The sequence below is a fragment of the Chaetodon auriga genome, chromosome 11 (assembly GCF_051107435.1).
Source record: "Chaetodon auriga isolate fChaAug3 chromosome 11, fChaAug3.hap1, whole genome shotgun sequence".
In the NCBI taxonomy this organism is placed as follows: domain Eukaryota; kingdom Metazoa; phylum Chordata; class Actinopteri; order Chaetodontiformes; family Chaetodontidae; genus Chaetodon; species Chaetodon auriga.
Genome location: NC_135084.1, coordinates 24,897,546 through 24,920,000, shown reverse-complemented (window position 1 = coordinate 24,920,000; position 22,455 = coordinate 24,897,546). Strand labels below are relative to the sequence as shown.

The 22,455-nt window shown below is 48.6% G+C and overlaps 1 protein-coding gene across 4 annotated transcripts in view; it reads left to right on the top strand.

The window, feature by feature from the left end:
• Positions 1-22,455, top strand: part of LOC143328032 (spectrin beta chain, non-erythrocytic 1) — a 90,475-nt gene that overhangs the window by 47,032 nt on the left and 20,988 nt on the right. For all 4 annotated transcript variants that reach the window (XM_076742884.1, XM_076742883.1, XM_076742885.1 and 1 more), the window contains 23 exons: positions 5,508-5,659; positions 10,120-10,293; positions 11,883-11,974; positions 12,148-12,228; positions 12,724-12,839; positions 13,103-13,215; positions 13,610-13,797; positions 14,757-14,874; positions 15,114-15,272; positions 15,747-15,842; positions 16,251-16,457; positions 16,673-16,826; positions 16,937-17,088; positions 17,320-17,538; positions 17,701-17,781; positions 17,898-18,104; positions 18,311-18,522; positions 18,955-19,092; positions 19,367-19,487; positions 19,613-19,828; positions 20,009-20,428; positions 21,612-21,814; positions 22,268-22,358. In XM_076742884.1, coding sequence (XP_076598999.1) covers positions 5,508-5,659; positions 10,120-10,293; positions 11,883-11,974; positions 12,148-12,228; positions 12,724-12,839; positions 13,103-13,215; positions 13,610-13,797; positions 14,757-14,874; positions 15,114-15,272; positions 15,747-15,842; positions 16,251-16,457; positions 16,673-16,826; positions 16,937-17,088; positions 17,320-17,538; positions 17,701-17,781; positions 17,898-18,104; positions 18,311-18,522; positions 18,955-19,092; positions 19,367-19,487; positions 19,613-19,828; positions 20,009-20,428; positions 21,612-21,814; positions 22,268-22,358 — 3,710 coding nt within the window. The remainder of the gene's footprint in view (positions 1-5,507; positions 5,660-10,119; positions 10,294-11,882; positions 11,975-12,147; positions 12,229-12,723; positions 12,840-13,102; positions 13,216-13,609; positions 13,798-14,756; positions 14,875-15,113; positions 15,273-15,746; positions 15,843-16,250; positions 16,458-16,672; positions 16,827-16,936; positions 17,089-17,319; positions 17,539-17,700; positions 17,782-17,897; positions 18,105-18,310; positions 18,523-18,954; positions 19,093-19,366; positions 19,488-19,612; positions 19,829-20,008; positions 20,429-21,611; positions 21,815-22,267; positions 22,359-22,455) is intronic.

Below are 22,455 nucleotides of genomic sequence, written 5' to 3'. Positions count from 1 at the left end.
CCTCCTCCTCCTCCGCCACTGTGACATTTTTGTGTTAAAGGGTTATTCTGTGTCACACCTGAAGATGAGGTCTGACCTGTGCTTGTCGGGCCCTCACAGGCTCCTTTAAGGTCTGTTCCAGTTTGGATCCAGTTTGGGTCCAGTTTGGATCCAGTTTGGATCCAGTTTGGATCTGGATCCGCTCGGCTCAGATGCTGAACAATTCTCGAATCTCTCGTCACGTGTTGTTTAAGGGCAAAGACTGGGCAGACTGAACTCGGTGGTCCAGCCCTGTTTCCAGCTCCTCCAGGAGGCTGGAGATGAGATGTGTGTTCCTCTGTGTCTCCTACCGATTGGTCAAACCTCCACAGGGAGGCGTCCAGGAGGCAGGAAGACACTCCTCTCTCACACCTGTCCACTTCCTGTCACAACATCTGTGAGCTGTAGGTCAGCGCTGTGCGACTCATCAGTGCTCTGTGATTGGCCAGGAGTGCACAGGTGTGACATCTTGGCTTCTTCACCTCCTCTGCTTTTACATTCAGCGGAGGACATGAGATTACCTGAGTGCACCTGTGATTTCATGACAGGCAGCTGCTCACCTTCAACAACATGACCTTTCACCTGGATCCATGTTTAGTCTTCCTCCTCCTCCTCCTCTTCCTCCTCCTCTAATCTTCAGAATCTAGGATTTATTATAGTTGTGTGTGTGTGTGCGCGCGCTTGCCAGTGCACGTTAACACAGAACCAAATATTAGTCATTACAGATGAGGGAGGAACAGTAAAAACATAACTAACTGCTCAGACATGTCCAGAAAAATCCCCCACCTCCACGCACACACACGCACACACACACACACACACACGCACACACACGCACACGCACACACACACACACACACACACGCACACACACACACTGGATGATGATAAAGATTTATTCCTGACCTGAGTCACATTAACACACTCTGTCTGACTGTGTGTGTGTGTGTGTGTGTGTGTGTGTGTGTGTGTTGTTTCAGTCATCACCCAGGGGAACACAGCTGTGAACTGATGTGTGTGTGTGTGTGTGTGAGATAAAATGTGTCGTTTTTAGTCTTCTTTGCCTCGGGGGTTTTGGGGTTTCTTGCCCTGAGCTGAACCTGTCAGGCAGACCGTCCTCCTGGGCCGTGTACTTGTCCCGCCTCCAGTGTGTTGATGGTCGGGCTGTGCCTCCACTGCTGACCCTGACCCCGACCTTAAATGAATCGGTAAATGGAAGAAGCTGATTGGTGGAGCTGGTGTGAGCTGGGCACAGCTGTGGAGGAGAGCAGCCTGAAGGCTCAGCTCAGGGCTCAAATGTAAACGTCGTGTTCATGAAAACAGTCGTTCTCTTGTATTTATTATCAGTGACAGAAAAGCTTAATTACAGCTGGATCATGATCTGACTTCCTCTCCTCCCTGGTCCTTTTCTTCTTCTCCCACTTTTTAAAGCTCTGGAGAAAAACGCAGATTATTGTGGATTTTAGGGGATTTTTGGTGATTTCAGAAGGTTAATTTTACTTAGAAATGTTTACCAGCGAGAAGTCGTGTTGAGCTGAAGTGTCCTCATCTGCCCTCAGAGGCCGCCTTGTGTTGGTATCAGAGTGTGTGTGTGTGTGCGTGTGTGTGCTTGTGTGTGCGTGTGTGTTGAAACTCTCGATGAACCCTGTTATGAGTTCTTGTCATATCATGACCTTGACTTCCCATGATGCATTACAATTGTTGTCTGTGTGTGTGTGTGTGACTTGAATGATACATTGACACGATGATGCAGCTCACATGATGTTCAGGCTGCACATTCCTCTCTCCATTGTCTGTGTGTGTGTGTGTGTGTGTGTGTGTGTGTGTGTGTGTGTGTGTGTGTGTGTGAGGCGCTCATTTAAAGACATTGATTTTTTTATTTTCTTGGTCCCAGTGGAGGACACACCTGTCTGGCCTGTGTGTGTATCCTCAGGCTCAGGTTAAGGTCATCCTCAGCTGTAATTGTGTGTGTGTGTGTGTGTGTGTGTGTGTGTGTGTGTTTGTGTGTGTGTGTGTATGTGTGTGTGTGTGTGTGTGTGTGTGTGTGTTTTATTGACCTGCAGAGAGACCCCATCAATGCATCACTGTCTCCTCTTGCTCTAATGAAGTACACACAGACTGACGCTCACACACACGCACACACACACACACACACACACACACACACACACACACACACACACACACACACACACACACTCACTCACTCTCACTCTCTGCTGCGTCTTGTGGATTCAGCGGGATCCGTGAAGCCAGAGGAGGTAATTAAAGCCCCTGACATTGAGTTGTGCTTAGCTCTGTGTGTTTGTGTGTGTAGCTTAGCATTAGCAGGTCCCTTTGTTTAGCTCGATGCTAACGGTGACCTGAAGTGACTTCTGTGGCAGCTCCTGTGGCTAATCTACCAGCCAATGAAACGCTCCACTGAGTATGAAGAGTTTATGGCTGAACTCTGACCAGAACACACACACACACACACACACACACACACACACGTCTTCGTCTTCTGTGTGAAAATCTGATGTTTCACCTCATAGATCGACACCACGCACGAGCCGCTGGGCACAGGTGGTGAAGAAGATTTATCTGTCATCATCGTCGGTGATCAGTACTGATCAAAAACATGAGCAATAACATGAAGTATTTTTACAAATGAAAGAACGACTCCAGATCAGAAAAACACTGTAGAGTCCAGAGCTCGGGCAGCATCCTGTGGTCCAGCCCCAACACACACACACACACACACACACACACACACACACACACACACACACACACACACAGGCTAGGGCCTCTGCTCCATGGGCGTAGTCGAGCAGTTTGTGTGTGTAAACACATTTTCCTGCTGGGACGAGCATCTGCTTCTTTTTCAGCACAGGAAGGGGAAGCCCCAACACACACACACACACACACACACACAGACACACTCACACACACACACACACACACACACGCACACACACACACAGAAGCCAAATAGCGTGAAGTGGACACACACTCCTGCGTGTAGAGAATGCAGCAGGAAGTGTGAAGATGGAGATAAGACACACTGCTTATCATAACACACAGCCTGGTGGTCAGATGACACACACACACACACACACACACACTCACACACAGAAATCAGTCCATCTCTTAACACACACGATGTGATCTCTTCATCACTGACAGCAAACATCTCTGGATTCATTTCATTTTCAGATTACCGCTTTAAAAAATTACCGTTTATGTGGAAGTTTTGCTAATTTTAACCTCATCTGAACCTCATGAACCCTGACCTCAAAATCCAAGATGGCTGCTCCATGCGTCATCAGATGACGCTGTTTATTAGCCGTCGTACGCACTGTCCAGCTTCTACCTGTAGACGTGTTGCTTTGGTGTTTGTGTACACAGAATACTGCGTAATGTGCAGTCAAAACCTGGTGCCTACGTTACCCACAATGCAACATCTCCAGATTAGCCAGAGATGCAGTGTGTCGTGCTAGCGGCAGCTAATGTAGCCTGCAGCAGCTGCAGAATGGCTGTGGTTTTTCCGCTGAGGATGACGTCGAGAAGCAAACGTCACGACTTTTACTGGTTCCACCTTTAACAGGTCTGATCAGATTCACACTCCTGCTGTGGAGTTTCTGTCAGACTGCAGCTTCATGTTCATCAGTGCAGCCAGGAGGACAGAGCATGTTATAATTCTGAGCGTTCGGCTGCGCTCAGTCGTCCGTGTCGCTCCTGTCCGTCACGCCTCGTCCACACGTGTCCAGCAGCTCCAGCTCGGTATCAGAAACCCTCCACAGCGTGTTTGTGCAGCTGAATGCCAGCAAACACTGAAGCTATTGTCCTGCTGTGAGCTAACACACACTCAGATCACGGATTTGTATGAATTTTTGTTTGCATGTATGAAACAGTCAGTATTATCAGTGTGTGTGTGTGTGTGTGTGTGTGTGTGTGTGTGTGTGTTTGTGTGTGTGTGTGTGCGTGTGTTTCCTTCCAGCAGTTGAAGTCAGTTTATTCGTGTCTCCTCTCAGAGTTCATGCACTCTGTGACCTGACCGTGTGCCTAATGCAGAGAAAGTGGCGTCCTCACATATTTAATTATGTCTCCTGTTTGCAGTCATTTTGTTTAACGAGCAGCCGAACCGGCCAATCAAAGCCTGAGAACATTGACGGTGTGTGTGCTTGAGTCGTTTGCTTTGTGTAAAGACACTGAGGACACGATGACTCGCAGACACGTTGTGCACTGGAAGATTTATGTTGGTGTTGTGTTCGAGTCTTGTGAGAGAAACCGTAATTAGCAGTTTGTGGCCTGTAAATGGCGTCAACATGAAGTGGTAATGACAGCTGGGAAAGCCGGCTGTGAGGGCTCGGATATTTTTGACCCCATGATCTGAAATTAGAAGACAAAGCAAACAAACATGGACGCCTCATCTCACTTCCTGTTAGTATGTCCCTGACCTGGTGCGGCGTCTGTGACGCATCCTCCAAATGATGAGAGTGTGGACGAACAAAGCTCGTCATGTCTAAGATGAGTTCAGGTGAGCAGTGTCATATGACCTTTGACCTTTGACCTCTATGTTGAGTGCGGAAAGTTCACAGAAGAGAAACTGAATCTGACTTCAAGGCAAATCTGACAGAGAGTGTGTGACAGAAATCACTGGAGTGTAAATGTGTGTGTGTGCGTGTGTGTGTGTGTGTGCGTGTGTGTGTGTGTGTGTGTGTGCGTGTGTGTGTGTGTGCGTGTGTGTGCGTGTGTATGTGTGTGTGTGTGTGTGTGTGTGTGTGTGTGTGTGGGTGGGTCACGCCCTCTCCTCCCTCCTTATGCAGGTTGTGCAACTTCCTCCTGCAATGTGTCACCATGGCAACTGAGCCCGAGTTCAGACGAGGAAACACCCTCGCATTCTGTACACACACACACACACACACACACACACACACACACACACACGGAGTCTTTGCAACTGTGTGTGTGTGTGTGTGTGTGTGAGCACTAACAATAACCATGAAGCCTGTGGGAAATAAACTAAGTTGTGTTGCAGACAGCAGGTGTCTGCTGTCAGACTGCTGTGTGCGTGCGTGCGTGCGTGCGTGTGTGTGAATAGTTATTAAGATTTAGTCTGCTTTATCAGACGCAGGAAACCTCTCCCATACACACACAAACACACACCAGCTTTCCAGGAACAATGAGCCAATGGGATGCTGAGAACATACACACACACACACACACACACACACACACACACACACACACACACACACACTCAGAGGAACCAAACACACCTGCAGAGATCAGAAGGACTCAAACTTGTGAAAAAAGTCTCTCACATCAGTGTTGAAAGTCCACTTCCTGTCCTCTGAGTGTCCTCTGACGCTCGGCCTCGTGGACTCTCAGCTCAGTCGTCATGAGCTTCTTCTTCTCCAACTTTTATGTCTTCAGCTTTGATTCCATTTCCACCATCTCATCTCATCTCTCTCTCTCTCTCTCTGTCTGTGTCTCTCGCCCAGATGAGCGTGAGGCGGTGCAGAAGAAGACCTTCACCAAGTGGGTGAACTCGCACCTGTCCAGAGTCTCCTGCCGCATCACCGACCTCTACATGGACCTGAGGGACGGACGCATGCTCATCAAACTGCTGGAGGTCCTGTCAGGAGAGAGACTGGTGGGTCCCATCGCTCAGTGCTTTTATTTTGAAAGAGGAGCAGGGGGAGGAAGTGCCCAGAAAAGGTTCATTTCTCCTGAAGGCTACGTGACGAGACTGTCGCAACAAATAACTTTTAAATGCATCACATGAACATAAAGACCGCTGCAGTAAACGTGTCATTTTCATATGATTTAATACAAACTAATTTAAAAAGATAATTAAACAGAAGAGAAAGAGTCAAATTTAAGTTTACAAATCACTCTGTTAAACGGATTCAGGGCAAAAGAGAAAAATAAATCTGCATGTTAATCATCTGTCCCTCTTTAAATCGAAGCCCATCCTGACGTTCTTAACTTTCAGATCTTGTTTTCTCTGGTAAACTGGACGTGGTCGTGCGCTGAGGCTTCAGCAGCTCTCGCCTCTTCTGCTCGCTCACTATCGTCCCGCTCAGCGCCGACTCTTCCTCAAACAGCTGCTCGCCGTCTCTGCTCTCCCACTCTTCTTATCTGCTTCTGTCAACACTGACATTGAAGACTCCTCCAATCATTAACCGTGACCCGCCTCCACCGCGCCGTTCATCTGAGCGCGCTCGCAGCGGTCCGTGTGCTTCGTGTCACCTCGGTGGACGATGACACCTTCAGTTAGCGTTAGCTTAGCTTACAGAAACGTCATAAATCAGCTTCAGCAGCAGGAAGTTTGTGGTCTCACGATGTGAACAAACATGATTAAAGTTGTTGTTTTTTGATTGGTTAATCCATCCGTCAGCTCTCCTCTGTTGAGCCATGTTGACTGATTCGTTATGTTACTCTGAATTATGGATTTATGCTGCTGGAAAGAACTGAAATAATAACAATAAATAAGTTTGAGGTCACATCGTCCGTCAGATGTCAGACTTCGGCTGCTGTGATTCAGATCGTGGTCGCCTTAAATTACATTTTATGTTGCTATTAAAAAGGTCTTAAATTTAGCTTGTGACATGGTGAATCTTGCGCACACACACACACACACACACACACACACACACACACACACTCACTCAGTGTCAGGCTGGTTTTCTTGTGTCTGACTCAAAGACATTTAAACTTGCTCAGACTGTCCCAGTTCACCCCCCGCCTTGTGACTTCCAGTGTTACGAGCCAAACTGCCCCCTCCTCTTCCTCCTCTTCCTCCTCCTCTTCTTCTTCTTCTTCTTCTTCCTCCTCTTCTTCGTCTTCTTCTCGGCCGTCTCTGTGCTGTCATCTGGCCTTTTCACAACCCGTCAAACACACAGACAGAAAGAATTTACTCTATTTTCTGATTATTTTAAATTCAGACTTTATTTATTCAGTTTTCTCTTCGGTTTCGTATGTTTGTCGTCGGGCAGAGATCCAGAGAATCTCTGGCATTTTGGCTGCTCGTGGAGGAGGAAGCGAGGAGACGAGAAAGGAGAGGAGAGAGGAGGAACGGGTGGAAATGCAGAGAGAAGGAAAAGGAAAATAAACGATAGTGAAGTGTTGAGCAGGACGGATGGAGCGAACAGAGTGGGAGGCGCTGTGGGGGGTGTTCCAGTTGTGAAAGGAGTCATTGAGTAACTTTCTGGGTTTACATGGAGCCAAAACGCCTCCAGAAGCAGCAGAAGAATCTGAGCGCGAGCGGCTGTTTGCACACGGCAGAGGCAGCGTTTAAAGGACGCGTCCAGCTCCTGCAGCGTGGACGTCTGTCCAGCTGTCCGCTGGTCACAGTGACTTCAGTCCCACTGCGTCCAGTCCTACAGCGCTGCACTCCAGCAGGCGTCCAGTTCGTCTGCGTCTTCGTCATCATCACATTAACGCAGCTCACAGACTGGATTTGTCCTGCAGACCAAAACCAACAATGTGTTCGTCTCAATACGTCCTCACTTCCTGTCTGCGGCGTCCAAATCCATGGTTTCATTTTTTTAAAGGGGCTCAGTAATGTCCTGAAACAGCTGGACGCTGCAGTTCATTAGAGGAAATATTCAGATTCTTCACTGAAGTAACGCAGTAATACTACACTGTAAAAATACTCCACTACAAGTTAAGTAACTGAGTTGAAGAGCTTGAGGACTGTTGGTAAAATGGACCTGAAGTTCCCAAAGTAAGCAGGGTTCTACTGTTGTAGATGGTGGAGGTGGAGCTTTTTAACAGCTTATTTTACGGCTGCGTAGTTACAGTCTTTAACTGTGATGAAGGAACAACAGTGAGGCTCAGAGGAAGAGGATCAATCAGCCTGTTAGCAGATTTTGGGTTTTTCTTGGTTGTTGATAATAAAAAATGTAGATTCGCAGCAGCCTTGTTGTTTCAGGCCTTTTGTTTGCAGCACACTGCTGGAGCTCACCAAAGCGACGCTAAAGCTACGTGTGGTTCAGATCCTGGTTGATTAAAGGTTTCGAAACAGATTCTGCAAAGTCTAAAAACAGCTAAAACCTCCTGAGGGGGGAAAGTCCCGCTGCAGGTCTGCGCCGCACTGTTGATGGAGGTAAAATGATTTTTGTTTGGTTTCGCGGAAGAAAATGCTGATCTGAAGCTGTTTGAGCCGACCAACACTGAAGCTCTGTGTGGTTTGTTGGATTCGAGCCACCGGCAGACAACAGTCCAAAATATCTCTGGTCTGAGCCCAGATCCTGAATCACTGAGTGACTTTAGGCGGGTGGTGTTTATGTGTCTGCGTGAGGAAAAGCAAAGACAGCAGTGTTATTGTTGGACGGCGTCCTGCTTGTAGTTTGGATGGTCAGTGTTGGAGAGAGGACATGTGGTGTGGACGGCGAGCAGGATGTTCCGCCGCTGCTCTGACACCTCAGACGTTTATTATATCCTGGTTATTTATTCTTCCTGTTTCAAGATTCAGCGTCACCGTAAACACACCAGCTCATCCGACCGATCGGTTTTCAACCATCGACTGTCAGGAGTTACGAGAAGGAGGCAGAGGAGCCAAAAAACATCTGTCTGACATTAAAAAATCAAAAGAGAAGTCTGAAACATGTCCACTGCTTGCCAGCCTTCATCACAGCTGTAGTTCAACACACATGCTTCATCACTCATATCCAGGCGAGGATGAGGAGGAGAGGAAGTCGTCTCCAGCTGGGCGCATGTTTCGCCCGGCGCAGTCTGAGTCTCTTTAAAGGTGGATGCTGAGCAGATGGACGTGTGTCTGACTTCCATTTGATCTGTGTTAATTGCATCAGCGCTCGTCTTCCTCGCTGTCTGCTCCTCCTCATCGTCCTGCACCTCTGCGACACAGAGGTGCGTTCAAAGACGTACGGACGCTTCAGAATCGCCTCATCACGCTGCAGCTCTCAGTCATCTGATAGCACGAGTGGGACAGTAGATTATGTTACTTCATACTTCACAGTATTTCAGAGGGACACACGATCAGAGAAGAGTCTGAAAACAGGTTTGTGTTTCAGCACTTTGTTCCTTCTTCGTTCCCATTAATCACCTGACGACCCCTCAGAATGATCTGGTGACTCTTTCTGGGGCCCAAACCCTTTGTTGGGCCCCACTGGCCTGAACCAGCTAACGGTATATGAGGTATTTGACAGTAGCTCCACCTGCAGCAGCTCAAACATCGATGCTTCATGATGTTAATACAGTTTTCTAACGTCGAACGGTGTGATACTAAGCATAGTGTGTACTTTTACTGCTCCCTGGAGGCCCTGATGGTTCTCCTCTGTGCTCCCTGGTTTTCCTCCTCTCTCCTCCTGACTGTAGCTTCGCTGTCACACTCCGCTGAGCTTCTGTTGTTGTGGTTTGTTGGTTGTTTGTTGTGTAACCGCCGAGCCGTCAGACATCTGTCTGCTGCTGCAGCTCTAAAGGAGGTTAGCTCGGTGTTAAATCCCTCCGCTGTAATAATATCCGACTCCTCCTCGCTCATCAGCTCTCATGCCTGCTGGAAAAGCTCACGGACGCTTGGAGGTGATGCCGACACTTCCTGTCTGTTACCACAGCAGTGTTTGTTTGTCTCACCGTCACGGCCAGATTTTATTTTCTCTTTCTCATTTTTCAGTGTTGTTTCTAAGAATCAAACCTCTTCCAGATGATTTCTGAGTTAAACTGAGAAAGGCTCCTTTATTTTAATCCAGTTATCACGTGTCAAACGGCTAATTGCCGCAGCAGTATTAAGCTAACGGGCCTGTCAGTAACTGAGGCTGTTTGGTTTCTGCGTTCGGTTCACAGAGTTTTCTTTAACACGCACGTGAGTCATTGAGCATCGAGAAAGTTACTGCTTGATTATTAACAGCATTTTTCCTGTTTTGGGATGTTTGTATTGAGGAAATCTGATGAATGATTTAGAAAGAGGAGAAGTGAGAGTCCACTCAGCGAAGAACTCCATCCACACAGAACGTGTCCAGTTTGAAGCGTCTCAGCTGTCCGCAGCTGTTTGCTTCTTCTTCTTCTTGGTGTTTATTTGGCAGCTTGAAGAACTTCACGGTTCCTGCTTTTCGAGGCTTGTAAATAAACCGAGATGTGTTTTTGTTTCAGCCCAAACCCACCAAGGGTCGGATGCGGATCCACTGTCTGGAGAACGTGGACAAGGCTCTGCAGTTCCTGAAGGAGCAGAGGGTCCACCTGGAGAACATGGGCTCCCACGACATCGTGGACGGAAACCACCGCCTCACCCTGGGCCTCATCTGGACCATCATCCTCCGCTTCCAGGTAACAGGCAGCCGTGCAAGTCTGCATCCCGCAATGAGTAGATCAGCTGAAATCAGACCGCTGCTCTGGTGATGTGGCTCATTTTGCAAGTTGAATCAGGCGTACCTAATAAACTGGCCACTGCTGGGAGAGTAAATTCAGAGCAAGGTGTTAATCATAAAGCCGAAAATGAATCATTAACATTTTTAATTAAAAGATAAAGTCCCACATTTTTTCTGCAGAGATGAAAGCAGAGTGTGTTTAACGTTAAATCCTTCGTAATCCAAAAAATGTGACATTGCTGCATCTTTAATTATTTGCTGAAAGATTAAGAGCCGTCAGTTAAAAGACGTCGTATTTTACTGTAACTGTTGGACGTTTCCTGGTCGTTTGAGCGCCGCTTCACCTCCTCACAGCCCTCAACAATCAGCACCGAGCGTCTTCATCAGCGTCGGACGCATCGATCTCAGTGCAGACGACCCCGTCAGACGACACACTCGACTCTTTACTGTACGCGTGTCGTGTCACTCGGCTGATGATGTCATCATTAGGGATGGCGAACAGTTGGGAAATGGGTGAACAGGATTTAGCTTTTATAATCCGAGAGGATTAAAAAACTCTTTTTAGTGGTTTTTAAATCCTGCAGTGGAGGAATGAGGGTGAAACAGACGGACTGCAGAGTGTGTGTGTGTGTGTGTGTGTGTGTGTGTGTGTGTGTGTGTGTGTGTGTGTGTGTCATACATGCTCTGGTGGTGTTGATGTTTCTGATTCGACGCTCCTGTCGCTCTGAAACTGACGGATGTCGATCGATGAAGGTGAGGTGTGTGTGCTGTGTCTTCCTGTCTCTGTGAGGACCAATCAGAGTTCAGACAGTTTGGCGGTCGACGCCTTTTTTTTGGAAAACGAGGACGTTTGTTGGAACGTGAGGATGTGTTCGGTCGTGTTTTGGTTCCAGGCGTACGCGTCGAGTGCAGCCGTGTGTGTTTGTTGATGTTGGGATTGAGCGTGACTGTGAGGACGTTACAGTTCGTGCAGAATAGGACGCTGTGATTGGCCGCCAGTGTTTGAAGGCTTTAGTGTAGAGATTCAGCTGAGAGGTCTTCATGTCAGCGTGGATTATAGAGTTTGAAGACGTGAACACGTGTCTGAGGAAGTGTTTCATCATCGAAATAAACCTTTAATATCAGACACAAAGCAGACATTCATGTTCCAGGGCTTTGTTCATGTTGTTTCCTGTGTTTGATTAGAACCTCGATGGTGATGACATCACATTCATAAATGAACTGATTGATTTCCTGAAGCGCTTTGTTTCCACGTCTGCTTGCTGCGATTCAGCTAATCCACTTAGCTTTACGGATGTGCCCGCGGTGTGCATCATGTCCGGTAATGAGGGAATCGTTCATGTAATAACTTAATAATGTCAGCAGAGAGTTCAAAGAGCGGCGTGAATTCATTTAATCAGCCGTCAAACACGATGGATTGAGTCAACGTTAATGTCTCAAAAGGACGATTACAAGCGAAATCTAACTGTTCAATTAACCTCAAACGTGTGTGTGTGTGTGTGTGTGTGTGTGTGTGTGTGTGTGTGTGTGTGTGTGTGCGTGTCTCAGATCCAGGACATCAGCGTGGAGACGGAGGACAACAAGGAGAAGAAGTCGGCTAAAGATGCTCTGCTGCTCTGGTGTCAGATGAAGACGGCGGGGTGAGAATCTTCACAGGACGTTTGTGCTTCTCCACAGCTCAGACTACATTTCCCATCAGCCCCGTCACTTCCTGTTTCCACCTTTAACTGGATTCTTAGAGTCCCATAAGATTAATAATAATCATCAGTAAATGAGTGTCCTCTTCCTCTTCCTCTTCCTCTTCCTCTTCCAGATATCCAAACGTCAACATCCACAACTTCACCACCAGCTGGAGAGACGGGATGGCCTTCAACGCTCTCATCCACAAGCACAGGTAAACGTCAGACTCGTCAAATCAGGACGAGGAGCCGCTGCGCTCGGCGCTCAGCGGCTCCTCGATGAATCCACGCCGCTGTCAGCCACCGAGCGCCGCTTCCTTCCTCGTGCTCTGTAATAGCCCCAGAGTCTCAGCTGACCCGTCAGCAGACCGTGTCCTTCAGACCACATTTAGACCTGAAGCGTTTCATTCTGCCAAACATAAAGAAAACTATGTTTCAGCCAAACAAAGCTGATATTCACAGCAGTCACGCTGCTGAAGCCTGAAGCTTTTCTTCGCGGGGCTGCTGGTCAGTGATTGGTCGTCTGTTGGTTTGATGCAGAAAGCACAGAAGAAGAGTTCCACTGCGCGTTCGTCACGCATCACTCATTCATCCACATGTCCCTCTGTCAAACATGACAGCATTAAAATATTTGGGTGTAGTTCCTTATCGTCTTCATTTCAGCCTCTTTGTTTGTGTTTGTGTTTATTTGTTTTTGTTGTTGTCTTCAGACCCGACCTGATCGACTTCGACAAGCTGAAGAAATCAAACGCTCACTACAACCTGCAGAATGCTTTCAACCTGGCTGAGCAACACCTGGGCCTCACCAAGCTGCTGGACCCCGAGGGTGAGAGAGCGCGCACGCACACACGCACACACACGCACGCACGCACACGCTGACACACACACACGCACACACACACACACACACACACACACACACACACGCACGCACGCACGCACGCACGCACGCACGCACGCACACACACACACACGCACGCACACGCTGACACACACACACTGCATGCACGCTGTTTCATTCAGTATCCAGTCTGATCTTTGTTTTCTGTGTGTGTGTGTGTGTGTGTGTGTGTGTGTGTGTGCGCGCAGACATCAGCGTGGACCACCCTGATGAGAAGTCCATCATCACCTACGTGGTGACCTACTACCACTACTTCTCCAAGATGAAGGCCCTGAAGGTGGAGGGGAAGAGAATCGGCAAGGTGACCGACGACCTCCATCACCACAGATGGACAGACAGACAGACAGACAGATGGACAGAGAGACAGACAGACAGACAGACAGAAAGAGACACAGAGACACAGACAGAGACACAGACAGACAGAGAGACAGATGGACAGAGAGACAGACAAACAGACAGAGAGAGAGACAGACAGACAGAGAGACAAACAGACAGACAGATGGACAGAGAGACAGACAGACAGACAAACAGACAGACAGATGGACAGAGAGACAGACAGACAGATGGACAGAGAGACAGATGGACAGACGGACAGATGGACAGAGAGACAGATGGACAGAGAGACAGACAGACAGACAGACAGTTAATGGACCGCCTTCTTTTTTCTAAATGCGTCTCCTCTGGCGTCTTTCCAGGTGTTGGACAATGCCATTGAGACGGAGAAGATGATCGAGAAGTACGAGTCTCTGGCCTCAGACCTGCTGGAGTGGATCGAGCAGACCATCATCATCCTCAACAACAGGAAGTTTGCCAACTCTCTGGTGGGAGTCCAGCAGCAGCTGCAGGCCTTCAACACGTACCGCACCGTGGAGAAGCCGCCAAAGTCAGTCCACAGCCTGCACGCATGCGCACGCACGCACGCACACACACACACACACACACACACACACACACACACACACACACACACACCTGGGCTGCAGTCCAGTGCAGTTAGTGTCAAATCTGAGGTTTAAGAGTGAGACGTTCAGACGGGTTTCAGTCTCATGTCTGTGTGTTCAGGACAGAGCTGGTGACTAGATGCGCTTAGCTTAGCTTAGCTTAGCTTAGCTTAGCTTAGTTTAGCTTAGCTTAGCATAAATGCTGGAGGCAGTGGGGAGCAGCTAGCCGAGCTCTGTCTCTGAAACTCGCTGATGAACGAGGTGAATCCTGTTGAATCGACACAAACACAGACATGAACACACGTGTGGGGGCTTTTGGGGGTCACATGTTGGAACTATTTGTTGACAGACAGCAGCGTATCCATCCGCCCACCTCTCTCAGGTTTTTCTCTTTCTTCCTCACTCTCGCTCTCTTCTTCTTCTGTGTGTTTAACTCCTGACAAACCTGAAGGAAACCTGCAGCAGAGGAAATCACAAACACGCTGTCGCAGCGCTCGAGCTCTGTGTGAACCAGGTACTTCACAGTTTGCTGCTCATCGCTCTGCTGTGTTTGAAGCAGGAAACAAACCGCAGAAGCAGCTGAGTCTGAATCTGAGCACGAACCAGATGATCTGTCCTGGAGTCGCAGCCCGTCTGAAAACACGTTACGAGGCTCACACGAAGCGAAACTCGACTTTTCCTCATCGTCACCGCGAAGCTTAAACAAGTTTTAAAAGATTTCACACAAAACATTTTCAGATTCTTAGAAGTTTAACAAACTCGCTCTGTTGGTCCAAATGAGACGTGACGGTTTGTCTTCATGACTGTGGACACAAAAACACGAACACAGGCAGCGCAGCAGCTCTGCATTCCAAGTTGTAATTGTGTGTGTGTGTGTGTGTGTGTTTGTGTGCGTGTGCAGGTTCACAGAGAAGGGAAACCTGGAGGTTCTTCTGTTCACCATCCAGAGTAAAATGAGAGCCAACAACCAGAAGGTTTACACTCCTCGAGAGGGAAAGCTCATCTCCGACATCAACAAGGTGACCACACCTGCTGTGATGTCATCACTCACTGCACTTTGTCCTCATGCGTCTTTGATCTGCTGGAGAAAACAGACATGGTTCATTGTTTAAATTCACCGAGAAACTGTGATTAATTTTGATAGAAATAATGTCGATTGTTGTTTTTTAAATGTCAGGAGTGTCATGGATTTAAAAATGGCTGACAAAGATGTGTATGCGCGTGTGTGTGTGTGTGTGTGTGTGCGTGCGCCCATTAGGCATGGGAGCGTCTGGAGAAGGCGGAGCACGAGCGGGAGCTGGCTCTGAGGACGGAGCTGATTCGTCAGGAGAAACTGGAGCAGCTCGCCAGACGCTTCGACCGTAAAGCCGCCATGAGGGAGACGTGGCTGAGCGAGAACCAGAGGCTGGTCTCACAGGTGAGGCACACCTTTACCTGTCCTCGTGTTTCAGCCGCATGCAGCGTCAGGACGCCACAGACAGGAAGTCTGTTCATTAAGTCCTTCATAAGAGTCTAATGAAACAATGATCTGTCCTCTGTCCTTTCTTTGTATCCTCCCCTCTCTCCTCTCCTTTTTTCCTTTACTCATTTGATTCCTTTCCTCTCTCCACTCTTAATGTCCTTTCTTCTTTCCCATTTTTGTTTCCTCTCCTCTCCTTGTTTCCTTTCCTCTCTCATCTCTTTGTTTCTTTTCTGCTTCTTGTTCTCTTTCCTCTCTCCCCTCTATGTTTCCTTTCATCTCCTTGTTTCCTTTCCTCTGTCATCTCTTTGTTTCCTTTGCACTCCTTGTTTCCTCTCCTCTCTCCTCTCATTACTTCCTTTCCTCTCTCTTTGTTTCCTCTGTCCTCTTCTTGTTTCCTTTCCATGTTTCCTTTCCTCCTCCTTCCTGCAGGATAACTTTGGATTTGACCTCCAGGCCGTCGAAGCTGCGACTAAGAAGCATGAAGCCATAGAAACGGACATCGCAGCCTATGAGGAGCGAGTTCAGGTCAGTTCATCACCTGCATGTTTGAAGAGGCCGAAACACAGAATGAGGACACGTCCATATCAGATGGCTCCATTGATTAAATGGGTTGATTGGATGCATTTAAAGCCTCGACTGGAAGGATTTTAACTTCAGGAGAACAAATTGAAGCCTTGATGGGATGGTTCCATTCATGTCTGTTATTTGAGTGGGATAGAGAAATATATATGAAGATATAAATGAATAAATAAATAAATAAATATGAATATTGTTTAAAGTTTGTGTTTGAAAATATGTTGTTTGCAGTTGTGAAAAGAATTCTGCTTTTGGAAAACAATCAATTTTTTAGTGTTTCAACCCAAAATCTGTCTTTTCTTGTCCATTCATCCCTCCCTCCTCTCATCCTCCTCCTCCTCCCTCTCACCGCTTCAGGCGGTGGTTGCCGTGGCGAAGGAGCTGGAGGCGGAGAGTTACCATGACATCAAACGCATCACGGCCAGGAAGGACAACGTGATCCGGCTGTGGGAGTACCTGCTGGAGCTGCTGAAGGCCCGCAGGCTGAGACTGGAGATGAACCTGGGCCTGCAGAGAGTCTTCCAGGAGATGCTCTACATCATGGACTGGATGGACGAGATGAAGGTACGAGGGGCGACCAATCAGACGAGAGAAACCTCACTGTGGAAAACCAATGATGCTTCTCAGATTCTCAGTGTCGCTTATTTATCCTTTGATCAGATGTTTGTTTAATTTTTGCGGTTTTGTTAGATGGAAGCGAACAGGAGTCACATCAAAACCAAAAGTTCAGTCCAGTCAATCAGTGTCGTGACCTTTGACCCTGCTCCCTGTCCCTGCAGATGCTGCTGCTCTCTCAGGATTATGGGAAACACCTGCTGGGTGTGGAGGACCTGCTGCAGAAACACGCTCTGGTGGAGGCCGACATCGCCATCCAGGCCGACCGCGTCCGAAACGTCAACAGCAATGCTCAGAAGTTCGCCGATGACTTGGAGGGTGAGACGGACGGACGGACGGACACTGTCCAATCAGACAGAAGTTCACGATGATCCCTCTCCTCGATGCCTGACTCACTCTTCCTCCGCTCTCCTCTTCCTCCTCCTCAGGTTATAAACCCTGTGATCCTCAGATCATCCGGGATCGAGTCGCTCACATGGACTTCTGCTACCAGGAGCTGAGCCAGCTGGCAGCGGAGCGGCGAGCTCGCCTCGAGGAGTCACGCCGCCTCTGGAAGTTCTTCTGGGAAATGGCTGAAGAGGTTAATATCGTGACTTTAATGAGGATTATTTATAGCTTTAAGATGTCTCTTTGTTCTCATTCTCTGGATTTGTATTACATTTGATTATTTCCTGTACTTTCTGCTGCCTGGTATTGATTTAATGGCTTCTCTCAGAACCTTTGACACGGTCGTCTTCGCCCAAATTCATCCTGAAAATCCTGATTTTGTTGCGAGGTGATGCAGCTGAACGTGTCCGTGTTGTCTTTGTAGGAGGGCTGGATCAGGGAGAAGGAGCAGATCCTGTCCTCCGAGGATTATGGGAAGGATCTGACGGGAGCGTTGCGACTGCTGAGTCAGCACAAAGCCTTCGAAGACGAGATGAGTGGGCGATCTGCCCACCTGCAGCAGACCATCAAACAGGGCGAGGAGCTGGTGGCCAACAACCACTTTGGAGCCGACAAGATCAAAGAACGTATCCAGGACATCCAGGTACGCTGCACAGCGTTTCGCCTCCTCGCTGTGCTCTTTTTAGACCGAGGGAAAGCTGAATGTTCATGATGTAGATCCTCTCAAACATCCAAAGTGCATTTCCTCACACCTTCCTTCCTTCCTTCCTTGCTTCCTTCCTTCCTTCCTTCCTCCTTTCTGCAGGAGCAGTGGGCGGCTCTGGAGCGTCTTTCTGCCGTCCGTAAAGCTCGTCTGCAGGAGGCCTGCAACCAGCACCAGTTCCAGGTGAGCACTCCAGACATTCATCCATATTCAAAACAAAGCTGACACCTGGGAAAGAAAGAGATTTATTGTTGTTGTGTGTCTGATTTTAAGTTAAACTCGTCGTCTTCCACCTGCAGGCCGACGCCGACGACATCGACACGTGGATGCTGGACGTGCTGCGGATCGTCTCCAGCGTGGATGTCGGCCACGACGAGTTCTCCACTCAGGCTCTGGTGAAGAAGCACAAGGACGTGGCCGAGGAGATCGGCAGCTACCGGCCCGTCATCGACGCTCTGCACGAACAGTCCCGCACGCTGCCGCCCGAGAAGGCCAACTCTGAGGAGGTGAGACCGACCGACCGCAAACACAACATCGAGTCAAGAGTTCTGGGTCTGTGGAGGATCCCTGGACCTCAGAACGAACCGATATCATCAACTGAAGGAGCTTTAAACGTCTTAATTCATTAATGGAGGGATTCAGACTGTAACAGTGTTCATCACTGAGTTTCAGTCTGTCTGCAGTCTCTGATGGCCTTCGCTGGTGTTTGCAGGTTCAGAGCAGGCTGGCGGGCATCGAGGAGCGTTATAAGGAGGTGGTGGAGCTGACGCGGCTCAGGAAGCAGGCGCTGCAGGACGCTCTGGCCCTCTACAAGATGCTGAGCGAAGCAAACGCCTGCGAGGTGTGGATCGACGAGAAGGAGCAGTGGCTCAACAGCATGGAGATCCCCGAGAAACTGGAGGACCTGGAGGTGGTCCAGCACCGGTGAGAGCCAGACCGGAGGGTTCAGTCAAACAGCTGTCGCTCAGCTGGGGTCAAACAGTCCGGGTTTACTGCTCGCTGCCATCTTTGATGAGATCAGCAACAAAATGGATTCAGTCCAAAATCAGAATCAGTCCTCTCAGCTGTAAACTGCTCTTCAAGGATTTTTGGTTGAGAATTGATCGATTAACAAAACCAGCAGACGTTTTCAGACTGTCGAAAGAACAGAGTCAGTCAGCAGTAAACTGTTAATTACACCTGTGTGTGTGTGTGTGTGTGTGTGTGTGTGTGTGTTGTGGTTACCTGTTTCTTCTCAATATTAAAAACATGTCAAGTAAAAGTCGTCTCTCAGTAAGACAAAAGTGTCAGAGCTCAAACCTCACGATGTCCCTCTGTCTCTGTCTCCGTCTCTGTCTCTGTCTCCGTCTCGTCCAGCTTTGAGAGTTTGGAGCCGGAGATGAACAACCAGGCTTCCCGGGTTGCCGTGGTGAACCAGGTTGCCAGGCAACTGATCCACAGCGGACATCCCAGTGAGAAGGAGATCAAAGCCCAGCAGGACAAACTCAACACCAGGTAATCCAACTGGGATGAAACCAGCTCTGAACTGGGATTATCGGGTCATTCATTGAGTTTTTAACCATTTAACTGATCTTATACTCGTTAATAAACCTGCAATTAAAGAAAGAAAAATAGGAACAAAACCTTTAATCAACTGATCAGGAGTAAATGAACAGGTGAATTCAGTGTGAGTCAAACAGGGACTGAGCAGGTAACCCACCTGGTTCAGTATCTGTATTCGCTCATGTTGTTGCTGATGGTGTCTCTGTCCATCTGTCCGTCCCTCCAGGTGGAGTCAGTTCAGAGATCTGGTGGACCAGAAGAAGGACAGTCTGAACTCGGCCCTGGGCGTCCAGAACTACCACCTGGAGTGCAACGAGACCAAGTCCTGGATCAAAGAGAAGACCAAGGTACCGACAGACCCAGCCACAGGCTAACCTCATGACTCCATAGCAATATCATACTTCCTGTTTACATTCCCCAAAGCATTATGGGAACAAACGTCATTAAACCCACGCTCTCTGTCCTCCGTCAGGTGATCGAGTCGACCCAGGAGCTGGGGAACGACCTGGCCGGCGTCATGGCTCTGCAGAGGAAACTGACCGGGATGGAGCGCGACCTGGCCGCCATCGAGGACAAGCTCGGCGACCTGGGGAAGGAGGCGGACCGTTTGGGCTCAGAGCACACGGAGCAGTCTGAGGCCATCAAGGGTCGCCTGGCTGAGATCACCGCCGTCTGGGACGAGATGAAGGTACGAGAAAACGTGTCTTCCTCCAGGTCCACATGTAAATTCACCCAGAGAGACGAGAGCTGTAGCTAAGAATAACATCACTTGTTTGCCTTTTAGCACCTGAACACAAACAAAGTCACGAGATTGAAACAATATATGATGTATAATGTGATAGATGAGTCCTCTGCTCTCTGTCTGCAGAACACCATGAAGAACCGGGAGGAGTCGCTGGGCGAGGCCAGCAAGCTGCAGCAGTTCCTGCGTGACCTGGACGACTTCCAGTCGTGGCTGTCGCGGACGCAGACGGTCATCGCCTCCGAGGACATGCCCAACACGCTGGCCGAGGCAGAGAAGCTGCTGGCCCAGCACGAGGGCATCAAGAACGAGATCCGCAACTACGAGGAGGACTACCAGAAGATGCGGGACATGGGCGAGATGGTGACGCAGGGCCAGACGGACGCGCAGTACATGTTCCTGCGACAGCGGCTGCAGGCGCTGGACACCGGCTGGAACGAGCTGCACAAGATGTGGGAGAACCGGCAGAACCTGCTGTCTCAGTCTCACGCTTACCAGCTGTTCCTCAGGGACACCAAGCAGGCCGAGGCCTTCCTCAACAACCAGGTAAACCTGTGACATCATCACACCTGTGGTTTTAGCTGTGGTCTGAACCCAGACTGCAGAGGAACGTGTCTGTCGGTCTGTGGTGACGTCTCTGACGTGCCCTTCACTTTAGCCATTTTTAATGAACTATTGACAGCTAACGTTTTGAGGAAAAACTACATTGAATTTGATTATGTTGAAGTCTATGGGAAAACCACAAACTTCTCTCTACAGGGATCATGGAGTGGACACTAGACAAAACATTTGTTGCGTTTAAATGAATTCTTCAGCAGTGTGGGAGGAAGAGTCAGATGACAAGATCAGAAGTCAGACAGCTTTGGGCTGTAGGAACATGCTTTTCTGTTGTACTGAAGCAACGCTAGCAGTTTCCCCCTGCTTCCAGTGTTTGAGCTAAGCTAGGCTAAAGACACCCTGAACTGAACTGGATCAACTCTCTTTCCTCTCAGACACAGAAGAGAGAAGAGTGAGTGGTTTCATGTTGTTGTCATGTGATGTGAACACAGAGTGAACTGTTCTCCCATTAGTGATGCTGACACACACACACACACACACACACACACACACACACACACACACACACACACACACACACACACACACCCACACACACACACACACACACACTGTGATCAGCAGATAAAGCTCACCGGGCATTCGTCCAGTCCAGTATCATGTGGTTTCTGCCAGACCTCTCGCACACACTGTTCCATCACCCAGTGCATGCTGGGATACGCTCCAGTCAGCCTGACCCTGTGCAGGATGAACAGTTAACAACAGTTAGTCGATAAATCGAAGTGAAGGCGGAGGATTTCCTGCTTTTCCTTCACATTGTTAACTGAAGCGAGTCACAGTGCACTCTGGGAAATTGCGATGGCCGTATTGAGATGTCTTTCTGTCCTCCTCCTCTTCTCCTTCGTCCTCCTGGACTGGAGGACTTTTCACTGGGAGAAGGCTGCCACCAGGTGGTAGAAGGCCCTCATTACAGCCGCATGTGTCGACAGTTAAAATGACTTTGTGTGTTTTTTAATCAAAAATGAAAACAAAGAGTCATTTCCTGATTGACGAGACACGTATTATTAAGTGTGTCATTTAAATGCTCACATAAACAATAATTACCACAAACTCATGTCTTTTCTCTCAAATTCTATCCGCCCATCGTCTCGTGTGTGTGTTTGTGTGTCAGGAGTACGTCCTGGCTCACACTGAGATGCCCACCACCCTGGAGGGCGCCGAGGCCGCCATCAAGAAGCAGGAGGACTTCATGACCACCATGGACGCCAACGAGGAGAAGATCAGCAGCGTGGTCGACACCGGCCGCCGCCTGGTGACGGACGGCAACATCAACGCCGAGCGCATCCAGGAGAAGGTGGACTCCATCGACCAGAGGTGACCAGGACGCCGCCGCTTTGGCTTTTGTGTTAATAACTGAGGTTTATTTGAGAAAATCAATTAATGATCATTAATTTACATTTTACAGTCAATGAGAGTTTTTTTTTATTTCTGGTCGGACACAGTAAAACTTTTTTTGAATGAGTTCATGTTCTGATGACTCATGGTGGCCATTTGTTATTATTTATGACTTGAAACATGACCGATTAATTGATAATGAAAGCAGTTGTTACTTGCAGCCATGCATGGGACATTTTAAAACTGAAATTATTCCCTGGATGAAACTAAACCATTGACACTGAGCGAGTTCCTGCAACGCTGCCTACAGCAGATCAGCTGCTCCGTGACTCAGGCTTCAAAAGAAGCTTTTATTATGTCCACAAGTACGAAGATCTTCTGAACCTCGAGGTTCCAAACTCCAACTGAAACATGCTGATTTTTGTTGTCCAGGCACAAGAAGAACCGAGCAGCTGCCAGCGACCTGCTGATGAGGCTGAAGGACAACAGAGACCTGCAGAAGTTCCTGCAGGACTGCCAGGAGGTGAACCACACACACCACTTCATTTAGGATGCAGCAATGTGGTGGAACATCCACCAGTGAGCAGATGTTTGTGGCTTTTAGATGAAGTCATGTGCTG